The sequence below is a fragment of the Pectinophora gossypiella genome, chromosome 15 (genome assembly GCF_024362695.1).
Source record: "Pectinophora gossypiella chromosome 15, ilPecGoss1.1, whole genome shotgun sequence".
NCBI classification, from domain to species: Eukaryota; Metazoa; Arthropoda; class Insecta; order Lepidoptera; family Gelechiidae; genus Pectinophora; species Pectinophora gossypiella.
The window spans coordinates 10823406-10837186 of record NC_065418.1 but is presented as its reverse complement, the minus strand read 5'-3'; the positions used below and the strand labels follow the sequence as shown (position 1 = coordinate 10837186).

The 13781-nt window shown below is 39.6% G+C and overlaps 1 protein-coding gene across 4 annotated transcripts in view; it reads right to left on the bottom strand.

Annotated features, from left to right (window-relative positions):
* Positions 1 to 13781, bottom strand: part of LOC126373293 (echinoderm microtubule-associated protein-like 2) — a 71056-nt gene that overhangs the window by 3321 nt on the left and 53954 nt on the right. For all 4 annotated transcript variants that reach the window (XM_050019383.1, XM_050019386.1, XM_050019385.1 and 1 more), the window contains 11 exons: positions 9138 to 9348; positions 8569 to 8772; positions 7918 to 8104; positions 6985 to 7193; positions 6246 to 6372; positions 5530 to 5660; positions 4458 to 4579; positions 3972 to 4104; positions 1285 to 1372; positions 666 to 810; positions 143 to 224 (listed from right to left, as the gene is read on the bottom strand). In XM_050019383.1, the coding sequence (XP_049875340.1) occupies positions 143 to 224; positions 666 to 810; positions 1285 to 1372; positions 3972 to 4104; positions 4458 to 4579; positions 5530 to 5660; positions 6246 to 6372; positions 6985 to 7193; positions 7918 to 8104; positions 8569 to 8772; positions 9138 to 9348 (1639 nt within the window). The remainder of the gene's footprint in view (positions 1 to 142; positions 225 to 665; positions 811 to 1284; positions 1373 to 3971; positions 4105 to 4457; positions 4580 to 5529; positions 5661 to 6245; positions 6373 to 6984; positions 7194 to 7917; positions 8105 to 8568; positions 8773 to 9137; positions 9349 to 13781) is intronic.

The window sequence follows — 13781 nt, the reverse complement described above, 5'->3', positions numbered from 1 at the left end:
AGAATCGGGGCCACTATTAGGGTAAATGGTTACTTATGTTAGTACACTGACTGCACTAAGGATTTGGAACACTATTGCCCAAGAAACTGTACCTAGTGTTTTTAGAAGTATCCAAATCCAAAATAGTTAAATCGGGACTTACCTTCGGTTGGGTTACAGGATAAGCGTATAGTTTGACTTTGCCGAAATCGTCACCCGTAGCTGCCAGCCTTCCGTCATGGGATCTGAAAAACAAAACTGCGACGTTAGGATGACGGCAAAATAAGCAGGGATTCAAATACAGTTTATTGCGCAGACCTTACACACTCCACTCTCAACATATATCTAACTAGCTACCTATACTTACTTACTTTATTCTAGAAACAACAAAGAAAAACAAATACCTCGCGTGTTCATAAGTTCCGCAAACCATTCGTTCGCGCCATTTTTATAATGAATGAAAAATATAAAAAGAAAACTGCTTAGATATTCCCAACATTCCAAATTCAATATTTAAAAAGTATAAAATTACCTGCCAGCACTCTTTAGTCATAAAATAAGTTTTTATATCTCGTCTCGAAACTTATGAACACACGAGGTAGATTCCACACATAACAGACGGGTTCCTTCTAGACATTGATTTAAATCGAGGTTTATAGCTAGTGTATAAGGATCAGCACACGTACCTAGTACAAGAGTTGATGTCCGTGCCGTCAGCGTTCTCGGGCCACACGCCGATAGTCTGGAAGGTGATGGGGCAGGTGTTGGTGGCCCAGCTGACGTCGCGCATCGACGTCGCGTTCGGCACCTGACGACATGTTGTCGCGTTCCCTGTGACGAGACAGAGATCAGCAAACGTTATGGTTTTCACACACATAAACACGATGATGATTATATTTATAATTTTACTATATTTTTTTGTAAATTTGTAAAATAACGTTTTAGTAACTCGATCTCTATTTTATATACTTGGAAGAGCAGAAACTTCTACCACAGGTTTTTTACTACAGATTAAATTCTGTAAAAATACTCTTTTTTTATTTTGTTTGAATGGTGATTCTAAAGGGTAGGTAATGTTTGGATAGGAAAACTGCTACTTTCCCTCGGCTATACTTACAATTAGTTTTAGGCGGATAAGCCGTTTGACAAAAGAGATATTTACTTATACTTACATAAAAATACGATTCAAACTGAACATAGACATTTTTGGGTTATAAAAGTTAATCTTAATTAGGTAAGTACACTAAACTTTACCACCTACTGTAACGTGTACCAATAGTTTGCTAGATTAAAAAAAATACTTACAATACAATAACTCGTAATCCCCAGAATTGCTCCTGATGTATTGGCTATCTTCTGACCAGTCCAAATGTGTAATGTAGCTTGAATGGCCCTGCAAAATATACATATTTATATTATATTTATTATTTGTATAAAAGCATGAAACAAGGAGCGGCTATTCTATCTACAAGGCACTAGGATATAAGGGAGTTCTACAATATAGAAGCTTAAAAGGATTCCTTTGAAGAGTTTAAGGCAGTGGTTCCCATTTTAAGAGGTACGAGTGCGAAACATTCTTGTCTTTGGTAGTCAAACGCAAATTTAAAAAAACTTCTTTTGAGTTTTTTCGCGCTTTGTGCCGAGCTACATTTAACCCCCTACCGCTGGGTCAAGAGACTTTCCAGGTTATGTTTCCCAAAAACAATATAGATGGCGCTGAGATCCTTCGTTTAACCTTCTAACGTCATGGATAACAGACACGAATCTTTCATCTTTGTTTTTTGGTATAAATGATGACCCTTTTTATTACACCTGATTCTGATCAAAATAAAGAGAAGCAATATAGGTAGCAACATAATTCTATACATAATGTGATTCAAATATCAAGCAACAATTATTTTTATATATGCTTCTGCCATTACATTGTATTTTGGAATAATTATGTACCCGAGTAATGAGAAAATAGGCAATTATCTCGTTGAAGCTGTATAACGGCATCTATATTGTTTTTGGTGGACGTAGCCTGGAAAGTCTCATTATAGCCATAAGCCGTAAGAGTAAGGAAGCGCGGGCGGTTAGACTTGTCTCGCTCGCACTTAAGGGGATAACGCCGCACAGGGAAATAATATTTTTTTGTACGGAGCGTTTCGGCTGTGCTTTGAGTGACACACGGTAACGGGGACCACTGGTTTAAGGCATGGGTATATCTACGCTAAGGCGATTCTCACACTGCCCTGTTCTTCCGTTGCTTGTAAGTATCTCCGTTTGTATAGAAAACACGCACGGTCTAACACACAGAAACCGCATCCGCATGAACGCGCGTGGATGCATTTTCTGTGTGTTAGACCGTGCGTGTTTTCTATACAAACGGAGATACTTACAAGCAACGGAAGAACACGCGTCCACGCGCTACGCTGCATCATGCGGGGCAGTGTGAGAATCGCCTAAGATGCACTGAGCAAGATATTTTTTCATTTGCAAAACAAGAAGCTCTTAATCTGTCTTTAAAACGATAAAGATATGACTAAAACAAATGAACATGGCTAAAGCTCTTGGGATGCGTTTTTCACAATCTTTAAAGTGGATACATTTTTTTTAGTAAAAAGGGCGTTCTAATATAGGAAGATATTTATTTATCATGCAGCATGGTATGTAATGTTGTTACCCTTCTACGTTTTCTCTCCGTGCACTAGAAATGCGTGAAATGATGAATATTGTTAGAAAAACACACGTTATTTTCATAAAGTAAATTCTCAAATAAATAAAACGTTTTTATGATTAGTGTGACATGTCAAGAGTGCGAGAGAGATATACACATGTCTTGTCTCTTTCACGCTAGGCGATGTGCCCAATACCTATACAGGGTGGTAGTGACATCGTAACGAATACTGAGGGGGATGATTCAGACCATAATTTTGATTTTTAATTTTAATCATCCCCCTCAGTATTCGTTACGGTGTCACTAACATCCATACGTACTTGTTTGGCTACAAGTACGTACTTGTATGTATGTCTGTCTTGCGGTCATTCTAATCATGCTACGTTTTATGGGGTCTAATGTGGGTATAATGTTTTTAAATCGATATGTAAGTATGTCAAGATCGAAGCAAATGAAATTCCATAGTCTCTGCTTTACCCCGGTGGGAAATAGACGTGTAAGTATGTAAACAGATACGTCGTATAATAAATGTGTGAAGTAGCAAATGATGTATGTTGTTATTAATTAATTATTAAGTTCTATATGATGAATATTGATAATCAAAGCTAACGTATAAACTAAAGGAGAGTTTAAAAGCATTCTTTAGGTAATATAGAAAAATAATTTGTTTATATGTCGTGGTATAACAAAACCAAGTATGCTCGATTCTATGAAAAGCCGCCATTGCTAGCCGTTTGATTACCTCCGTAGGTGTGTTACCTTTAAATTGGTAACTCCTATATTACTGACTTGTACTTAATTACTATTACTTATCACATGTACGTATAAAACTCATTAAAACAGGTGTGGGTACTTAGTTCATCTTGCGATGGATGTACCTCTGTCTACCCCAATGGTATGTAGTCGTGAGCTTATGTGTGATATCAAATCAAATATACTTTATTGCACAGAACTAAAATTTCAACAATCAGACATAACACATGAATACAGATGATTTATAATTAAAAGGGATACTTATATAATTGTTCTTCACTTCTTTTATTATTTATTTTTACAAATGCACCTTGACACCGACACTTCCTTCCGTTCCATTCATTAACCATTCTAAATTTATGCCATAAACAACCAAATCCCTGTTCATTATGCTTCTATAGTATTAGTATATTATTCTTACTTTCTGTCAATCTTACGTTCCGTTCTAGTCAGTTTCCTACACTTGTATAAATGGACAATGCGTGGCTGCCGTGTCGAGGAGGCTCCTTCAGGAGTATGTATGGGAAACCGATAGACAGCCACCAACCAAGGAATGAGAAGTGAAGATCTGGTAACTCACCAAGCACTTCCCGAGGCGCGAGTACCGCGCGCAGTTGTCGTCGGCCTGGTAGATGTAGATGAAGTTGTCTCGAGAGCCCAGCGCCACCAGCTTGTTGTTCGGCGCGTACTGGATTGTCTGGATCGGCTCCGACCTAAGAATGTTGTTAGAAAGTTTTATGGTACGTTTTTTAAAAAAAAGCCTCAGAAGACAACTTGCAGCCAATTTTGACTTCTCTGATAGTAATTAATCTATAATATTGAGTACCAATATTACTTTAGACCGACAAGTCTACAGTTGCATTTAGATTTAAACTTATCGTAAAGATGACACCTATTTGACGATTCAAATTTAAAAATATCATTATTCAGTAGGTAACATAGTTACACTTTGAATCGTCAATTTTTACATAACGAACGTTTCACCCGCCTAAAACTACTGCAGCTTCTCACAACCTGTATAGCCGGGGAAAAGAAGCTGCAAGAAAAACCTCGATTGAATACGCACCCGTCATGGTGCTGCGCGAGCAGTTCCCTGGAGTGCGGGTCGAACACCATCCACTTGCCGCTGAGGCAGCCCACCGCAATCACGGCGCCGTCCGCCGACCACGCGCAGCACTGGGCCCGCTCCTGCAACCATACGTCCATACATACAAATGACAATCATAACAGGGGTCGTCTATACTAATGACAATCATTACAGGGAGAGGGGGGGGGGGGGTTTAAAAATGGCCAAATTGAAGCAATTCATCTAAGAAAGCAATGTTGCAATTTGACATTTTCGCATATAATGTCAACAAAATGTCAAATAGCAACATTGCTTTCTTAGATGAATTGCTTCGATGTGGCCATTTTAACCCCCAGGACGCCACACGCATACCAACAATACAATGACAACAAGAGAGAAAAAAAACACACAAAATTACATAGTTACAAAAGAAACCTACGAAGATACAGAGTGTTAGTGACATCGTAACGGATGGGGATGATTCAGACCATGATTCTAAGTTAATATCAAGTGGAATTTTCCGTCGCAAAAATATGATCTAAAAATATATGTAATGAAATATGATAGATAATGAATGATCGTTAAATTGGGCCGATTAAATCTGCTTGGGGGTAAGCGGATCCTGTGAAAACGGGATAACGCTAGGGAAATGATGATGACCGCAAATTGAACATGAGCACTCAAAATGTGGGACGAAAATAGCAATACATGCGGACATTCCGTAGTAACCGATTAGGCGACGACAACATGTATAATGTATAACCCGACCGCGTTACGAATCATAACGTGCAATTGATGTTAAGACGCCGTCCATACATACTTACGTAATTTTTGATAATTTTACTGAATTCGTATACCGCTGCTGATGAATATATAGCTAAGAGCATCAAATTTGACGCCCTTTACCTGCGGTACTTTACGTGCTCAGTGGTGAAGGAAAACATCGTGAGGAAAACTGTCAAATCGTCAGGTTAAATAAGCGGACCCTGTGAAAAAACGGGATAATGCTAGGAAGATGATGATATCTGCGGTACTTTATATGAATGGTTGTATAGGTTATTTCGTTGCTTACCTCTATGTCCTTGCTCCAGACGGTGGAGTGGCTGAGGCCATCCCACAGCTGCAGCAGGCGGTCCCAGCCGGCCGTCACGAACTGGGGCAGGGAAGGGTGCGCCGCCAGGCCCCACAACTCGTCCACGTGGCCTATCAAACAATAGGGTATTTGTCTGGGTCCAAGATAAATTATAAACTGCTAATCTAAAAATAGAAGCCAGTCTAAGATGATCAACAATCAATCTCATTTTACTTTTCGACGTATTTTCGACTTCTATTTATGAATCAGTAACAATGAACAACTCACGACGATATCAAAATTAGGGGTAGAGAGAGGTACAGTCATGAGCAATATCATGTACCCACTTTAGAACCCTGTCGCACTATAATATTTGACATTTAATGAGACTTAAGGTTTAATTTGTCAAAAAAGTTAATGTGACATGGTTTCAAAGTGTATACATATTAGTACTCGTGACCGTACAGCTGGGTTAAACAGGCCACATAGAAGCAATTCATCTAAAAAAAGCAATATTGCGTACTTACCTTTAACGCAAATGTTAAATATCAGATAGATTGATAAAATATTTTATTGAGCACAATGGACACCAAGATACAGAAACAAGGACAACAGGCGGCCTTATTGCAAGTTCCTCCAATCTTTGGGTTATAGCATTACTGTTTTTTTTAGATGATTGCTTCTATGTAGCTTTTTTAACCCAAGTAGAGTCTCACCGAGCACAGCAGGAGAGAATCCAAGCTGCAAGTCTCCGTGCAGCACGCAGTTGCGCGTGGTCCCGATGAACAGCTGCGAGCCGCGGCCCTCCGCCACCACGCGCACGCCGCCGTAGTGGCCCTCGATCTGGACACAGCAACAAATACAAATATATTTTATTGCACCAAAACAAAAATAAATATTAACAAAAGACTCTTAACTAGGTACATTACAAATAGCCTTTTCGCTTAAAGCGATCTCTTCCAGACAACCATCAACAACTCGCCTTTACCTCATTACCTCATAAGAAAAAAGATCGAAAAATAATGTTTTAAGTTTACGCGGTTATTATCATAATTAAAAAACATAATAACGGGTTCTTACCGCGTTTAAATGGGGGGGACAGGGAGTCTCATATCCCCATTTAAACGCGGTAAGAACCCGTTATTATGTGTTTTAATTACGAAAAATAATGATTGTAACAAGATTCAATCCCGCAGCTTGGGGGTCTAAAAAAGCCATATCTTTTTAAGTCATGTCAGCGGCCTTTGTTTAAAGATTATTCGTGCTTCGGAAGGCACGTTAAGCCGTTGTTCCCGGTTACTATTTACTAATGTAAGTATGTACCTAGTCGTTACATGAGCCATGTCAGGGGCCTTTGGCGGCTCAATAATAACCCTAACACCAGGGTTGATGAGGTTGGCAATCCACCCTACAACCCACACGATAGAAGAAGTGCTGTATACAACAGTGACTCACGATGTTCTCAGTGCCGCTGGCGTTCATGTCAGCGTCGAACATGACGATGCGGCCATCCTTGCCACCTCCAGTCAGAATGTTCCCCTCCTTCAGGCAGCAGATTGAGAAGACGCTACCCTCGTGAACGCCGCGGACCAGCTTGGTTATTGTGTTCGTCCCGCGGCCCCATACGATGATGTTGCCGTTCGAGTCGCCGCTTAGGACGTCGCCTGAAGTAGGTACGTAAATAAATTTAGTAGGGAAATTGTAAAAATAATGCCTGTAAAAAATATTATTCTAACTCAATGATAAGAAATATCTATTAAACAGCACGCTAACATTATATTTTATGATTAAGTATATTTTGATGCTGATTCCTGTACACACCATCTAATTTTATTTTAAGTTATATCTACCATTTTCTTATCCACCGAAAAGGAAAGGACCAGGTAATCGACGGGCATAAAATTTATGGAACACACGGCAATTTTAGGCATAAATTTAAAAACCCCTCCCAAAATATTATATTGGTCAACAATCCGACAGATTTGAGTTGACAGAACATGTCATACATATTTTATTCGCCCCGGTTTTTCATTAAGTAATTTTAAAATTTACAGTTGTCAATTGTCCATCCCTTTCCATTTCAGCGGATAAGAAAAGGCGGGTATAACTTAAAATAAAATTAAGAGGTGTCTGCTGAAATCGGGGCCTTTGTTCACTAAGTAAAGCAGCTCCGTACCACTCTCGTTTATTTGCACATAATATGTAGGCTGTTTACTGTGTTATGTTCTGTAACCGTTTGATTTCGACAGATACATCAATCACTAGTCCGCTACTCTGTACATTGACTTAGTGTTTTATACCATTCGTCACAGCTCTTAGAAAAAAAAACAATAACGCAAATTCTAACGAAGTTCCTTCTAAAACCCAATAATAAGTTCCAAGACTCACCATTATGGTTGAACCCAAGGCAGGTGACATATTTAGGCTTGTCTCGTGTCTCGAAGACGCCCATGCGTTTGTACAGCATGTTGGTCTGGTCGAGGGTCCAGAAGGCGATGTGGTTCTTGCCGCAGGTCACAATCTGGTTGCGATCCAGCGGGTGGAACTCAGCAGCCACTACTGTGTCCACGGAACACTGGAAGAGGTTTGAATGCAGATCTTGTATTAAATGAAGAATTAAACTTTAGCTTCCTACAAGTTCTACAAATATGCATCAAGTTTTAAAATTATTATAGACCAAAAGTGTCTATGACAAATGCACGTTATTAGTACCACAGAATACATAAGGACGATTTTTCTGTGATGGGTGTAGGTATCCACTGAATCAGATTGGTTCAGTATATTTTGGTCGATCTATGTCTGTATATTCAAATTCGATTTTTAAATATTACTCTCCAGTTTACAATAACATTAATAAGTACTTAAATACAGTATTCATTGAGTATCTAAAGACACGATACCCGGTTGAACCTTTGACAAGTTTCGTTCCTCCCGTTGACCATACACACACTTAATTTTCATTCCAATCTCTGGCAGTAATAGTTTTCAACCCGATGTTGCCAACATTATATAATATGTAAGTGTTCTTCGCACACTTACCTTAGTCTCAGCAATGGCATGTTTATCAGAGCGCTGCCACTCCCACACGGAGATGGTGTGGTCAGGGCCTTCGTCCACACAGGCCAGTAGCGCTCCGCCATCGGCCCGAGAGAAGGTGACGCACGCCACGGCGCGCTCCATCTGCCCGGCCCCGATGACAGCCAGCGTGGCCAGGGACACTGAGTTCCATACTCGGACGTGAGGCTGGAAGAAAGGTCTTTTTACAAATACGTTCACGTTTGCACATAATTTCACCTTATGGTAAGCAAAGACTGCCCTATGGTGGTAAACTCATTACCCTAGCATCCAAGCGGTGGTCAGGTAGCGTGGAAAATGAAACTCCATATTGCAGAGTACCACGATTTCTTGAACTACTCAATGCAGTATCCGATTTTAGAAATTTTCTAAAGCACTGGTGTCAATTTTATTCTAACATTGACCTTATGTCAGTACCTTAGAAAACCATACTGCAGGATTTGACCGAAAAACTTTTAAGACACTAAGAGTTTCTTTCGCTAATTGCTGATAAACTGTAAACAGCCTTCAGAAGAGTACCCCGAACTCCTTACCCTAGCATCCAAGCGGTCGTGGCCGGCGCACTGTCCACTAGCAATGATCAGCTTGTTGGGATGCACGGCGATGCACTTGACATCGTCGGTGTGGCCGGTGTAGTGCCGCTGACACTGCTCCTCCACGTTGAACAGCACCACCACGGCTGCCACGAAGTATACTATCTCACCAGTCGGAAGCAGGTACAGGTTGCTTCGACAGTCTTTGCCTCTGAAAGTTGGGATTTTGTTAGGTAATACACGAACCACAAGATAATGGGGTTAGGCGTCAACTCAGGTAAGAAAAACTCGGCCGCTTTTACGACCTCTAATAATATGATGTAAAATAATATGTCATAGTATGTATGTCATATGATGTGTGTGAGAGCGTGGCTCTTAAATTAGTGATGATGAATAATATGATGTCGTCGGCCAATAGATAATTCATTCGTGATCGAATCACCTCTAGGTAATCGTAGTAGTAATAAATTGGTTTGGGTGGTTGGTTTATAATAGACATATTTTACAATACGCCGTTCGGGTTGATTGGTACATACATTCCAAGCTTTTGTTTCGTCTCTGGTGACAGTAACTGTGATCTTGAGTGTTGTGGAAGTTAAATTGACATAATATGTTTTTTTTTTACAAAAAGCGATTGATTGATAGCTACGATCATCATGCGAGTGAAGCATCGTACATCAAACCAGATCAACATTTACTTAAATCGTAAATCGAAACTGAAAAGTTCCCGCTGACCACAATCATGACTATTCGTGACCAGATTTCCTTTCAGATGCCCAGAGCAATGACTCAGTGTTGCACAGTTGGGCAGTCAAGCGTGATCGACTGACCTTGACGCTATGAAGCTACTTTGTTTGGGATGTAATCTAACTGGTTCTGCTTCGTGTTGAGGAAATATGAGTAGGATATGCGGATTGTGGTACAGATATAAACAAAGGATTGCGGTGGGTGTTTTTAGGAAGTCGGTATACAAGATAAGAGTTAATATTTGATGTAATCGCAGGTTAAAGCGCCAGGAGATTCGGAAGGAACAGTCCGGTGAGCCATTTCAGTCTATGACGTTCAGCCGGCTAAGCCGTTGCCCAGGGTGGACAGCTAGTTCTTAACCAATTCCCACGGAGCTTAAAGGAGTCGTCATACTGTGAATGTGGTCACCCGGATCAAACCCTATCTCACATAGTGAACGAGTGCCCTCTACACCGTTTCTCAGGTGGCATAGCAGAGCTGTATTGTGTGACCGTCACACAATGATGCGGCAGAGACTTGGTTGAGGAGCTTAAACTGGATATATGATCCGTTCAGGATATATAATTATTTTTTGCGATACGCAATAACAATAAGTTAATATTCATTTTCAATGATAAAGGTGACGACCCGAATCTGTCCTGACTGGATAAGTGACTCATTATCTGAAATCTTTGTCAGATGATTTTTTAAGTTTCGTTCTTGTGTCAGCTTTTAAAAGGCTGTAAAGTCCAAAGCGAGAGCGGCAGTAGCGGCCGCACGAATTGCGTTTTAGTTGAGGTTGTTTAGTTGGTTGAGTGACTAGAGATGTAGTCGTTACATGAGCCATGTCAGGGGCCTTTGGCGGCTCAATAGTAACCCTGACACCACGGTTGGTGAGATTGGTACTCCACGTCACAACCCACACGATAGAAGAAGTGACTAGATATTTTAAGTACTTACTATTTATTTTGTAACTTCCGTATAGACATATATGTACATGTTTAAGTAGGTACTTAAACATATTATAGTTATTGTATTTTATATATGTAAGTATATAAAATATTTCTGGGAAATGAAATCAAGCATCTATTTCTCTACTAAGTAATTTCTACTCAATATTCTAAACGTTGCGTTACGCACGCGACATATTATATCCACTTTAGCCGATTCATATATTTTTCCCTTCTAACGGCTAATTAACTACATACAGTATCTGCATTCAAACTGCCATCCAGTGGCAAAATAGCAGTTCAAATTCTATCCGTCTGTAATAGCTCTAAGACAACTAGGTGGTATTAAATAAATTAAGGCAGCCAATTTACTTTTTGCCCTACAAACCTAACAGCAAAAGCCTAATTAACCTAGAATCAAGTAAGTCAAGCGATTCTAGGAAAAAAAGAAGTACTTGTTAGGTATATTTTGAAAGTATTTAATACTTATTTAAACAACAGAACTTGTCTTCCGACGTAGGTACTGCGGTGCTCTGTTTTCTTTCACTTGTAAATATTGTTAGTGATAAGTTTATTTTTGTATCTTTGTAAACTTCTCGTCTTGCTGTAAATAACATGTCAAAAAAAACCTCTGATTTTATTGTAAATATCTGTGAATGGACATACTAAAAAGGAAGTTACGTAGAAGAGATTGCCACTTAGCAATAAGGCCGCCTATTCTACTTATTCTATTTCTCTTTTGTTTTCTAATTTGTATTTTCCTGTTTGTGCAATAAAGTATTTGTCATGTTATATTAAAAAGGCTGATGTTTTCACGTAGGTTTTCTAAATCACAGACAGGGTAGGTACTACCTTCGCCAGTAATCCCAATGGGAGTGGGCAGAGCCATATGTCACACCATGGGTCACACGAAGACGTGTTGCAAGATGCAAAGACTATTAATGTTCTAATGACATAAATATTAGTTATTGTGTTTAGTATGGGTGTTTTATGCATCAATACAGGATACTGCTAGGTAGGTATAAAGAAGTTATTTTTTATTATTTTATGTTCTCCGTGTGACATGGTTAATACAATAATGAATTCACAAGGCCATAGTCGTCCCAATTCTCCGTGTAGGCTGTAATGGCTCCCATTGGTCACTAATTAGTAAATTGGGCAATGTATTTCACTTTATTGTTATTTGTTACACACATATATCGCGTCAGTAAACCCTTATGAAGGCAAATCAAGACTGAGGAACTTTCCAGGCTACATACTGATGTAAATATAAAGTCGTTACATGAGCCATGTCAGGGGCCTTTGGCGGCTCAGTAATAAACCTGACACCAGGGATAATGAGGTTGGTATTCCACCTCACAACCCACACGATAAGTAGTAATAGAATCTATTTAATTAATTGACAGAGCAGAGCTGATGTATATACGTAGTCGTTACATGAGCCATGTCAGGGGCCTTTGGCGGCTCAATAATAAACCTGACACCAGGGATAATGAGGTTGGTATTCCACCTCACAACCCACACGATAAGTAGTAATAGAATCTATTTAATTAATTGACAGAGCAGAGCTGATGTATATACGTAGTCGTTACATGAGCCATGTCAGGGGCCTTTGGCGGCTCAGTAATAAACCTGACACCAGGGATAATGAGGTTGGTATTCCACCTCACAACCCACACGATAAGTAGTAATAGAATCTATTTAATTAATTGACAGAGCAGAGCTGATGTATATACGTAGTCGTTACATGAGCCATGTCAGGGGCCTTTGGCGGCTCAATAATAACCCTGACACCAGGGATAATGAGGTTGGTATTCCACCTCACAACCCACACGATAAGTAGTAATAGAATCTATTTAATTCATTAACAGAGCAGAGCTGATGTAAATACGTAGTCGTTACATGAGCCATGTCAGGGGCCTTTGGCGGCTCAATAACAACCCCGACACCAAGGTTGATAAGGTTGGTAATCCACCTCACAACCCACACGATAGAAGAAGATTAACAGAGCTGAATTGAGACAGTAATCTTAGTCTCACAGGTTCGAAACGGGTTCCACTTACGTCTGTAAGTAAGTCATGAGTTTTCCGAAGAGAGAGGACTATGACGGATTTATTTGTGACTATGACAAACCTTTTCGACCTTGCCTTTTCGCGAGGATGACTATGCATTCTTCGGAATCCCTTCCGATAATGTTCCGTTTCAATACCTATTATGTATATTATCATTGTCAGGGACTATTGACACAGGCAGGTACATAAAGAGCCTTCATTTGTTATCAGCATGATGTCATGTCATAGTGACAGTTTAATTCTGTATAGTTATGTATAACATGCTTTATTGCTTAATTATAATGCTATTAGTAAATTAGTTTGGTACAATGGGGATGAAAGGGGTTTTATATATAAAGGTAAACGAGCGACTTTCCAGGCTATGTTCCCCAAAAAAATATGGATGGGTTAGGTATACAGATTCAACGTGATAATTACCTATTTTCTCATTTCTCGGGTACCTACACAATTATTCAAAAATATTATGTAACTGTAGTACATACATACATAAACTCACGCCTATTTCCCACCGGGGTAAGCAGAGACTATAGAATTCCATTTGCTTCGATCCTGACACACTTCTCTTGCTTCTTCCACATTCATCAATCGCTTCATACACGCACGCCGGTTCAGAGTAGATCGTATTGAACCTTTTCTAAGGACATCTCCAATTTGATCATCGTAAGTCCTTCTCGGTCTTCCTCTGCCAGCCCTACCATAAACTTTCGCTTTATATACCGCTTTTGCAATTCTATTATCTTTCATCCGCTCAACGTGTCCAAACCAACCTAACATTCCCTTCTCAATCCTAGTCACTATAATCCTAGTAACTGTAGTGACAACAATAATTGTTGCTTGGTATTTGGATCAGATGTATTTAAAGATGTGTTGTGCCTGGGTATAATAAGGATCACCAT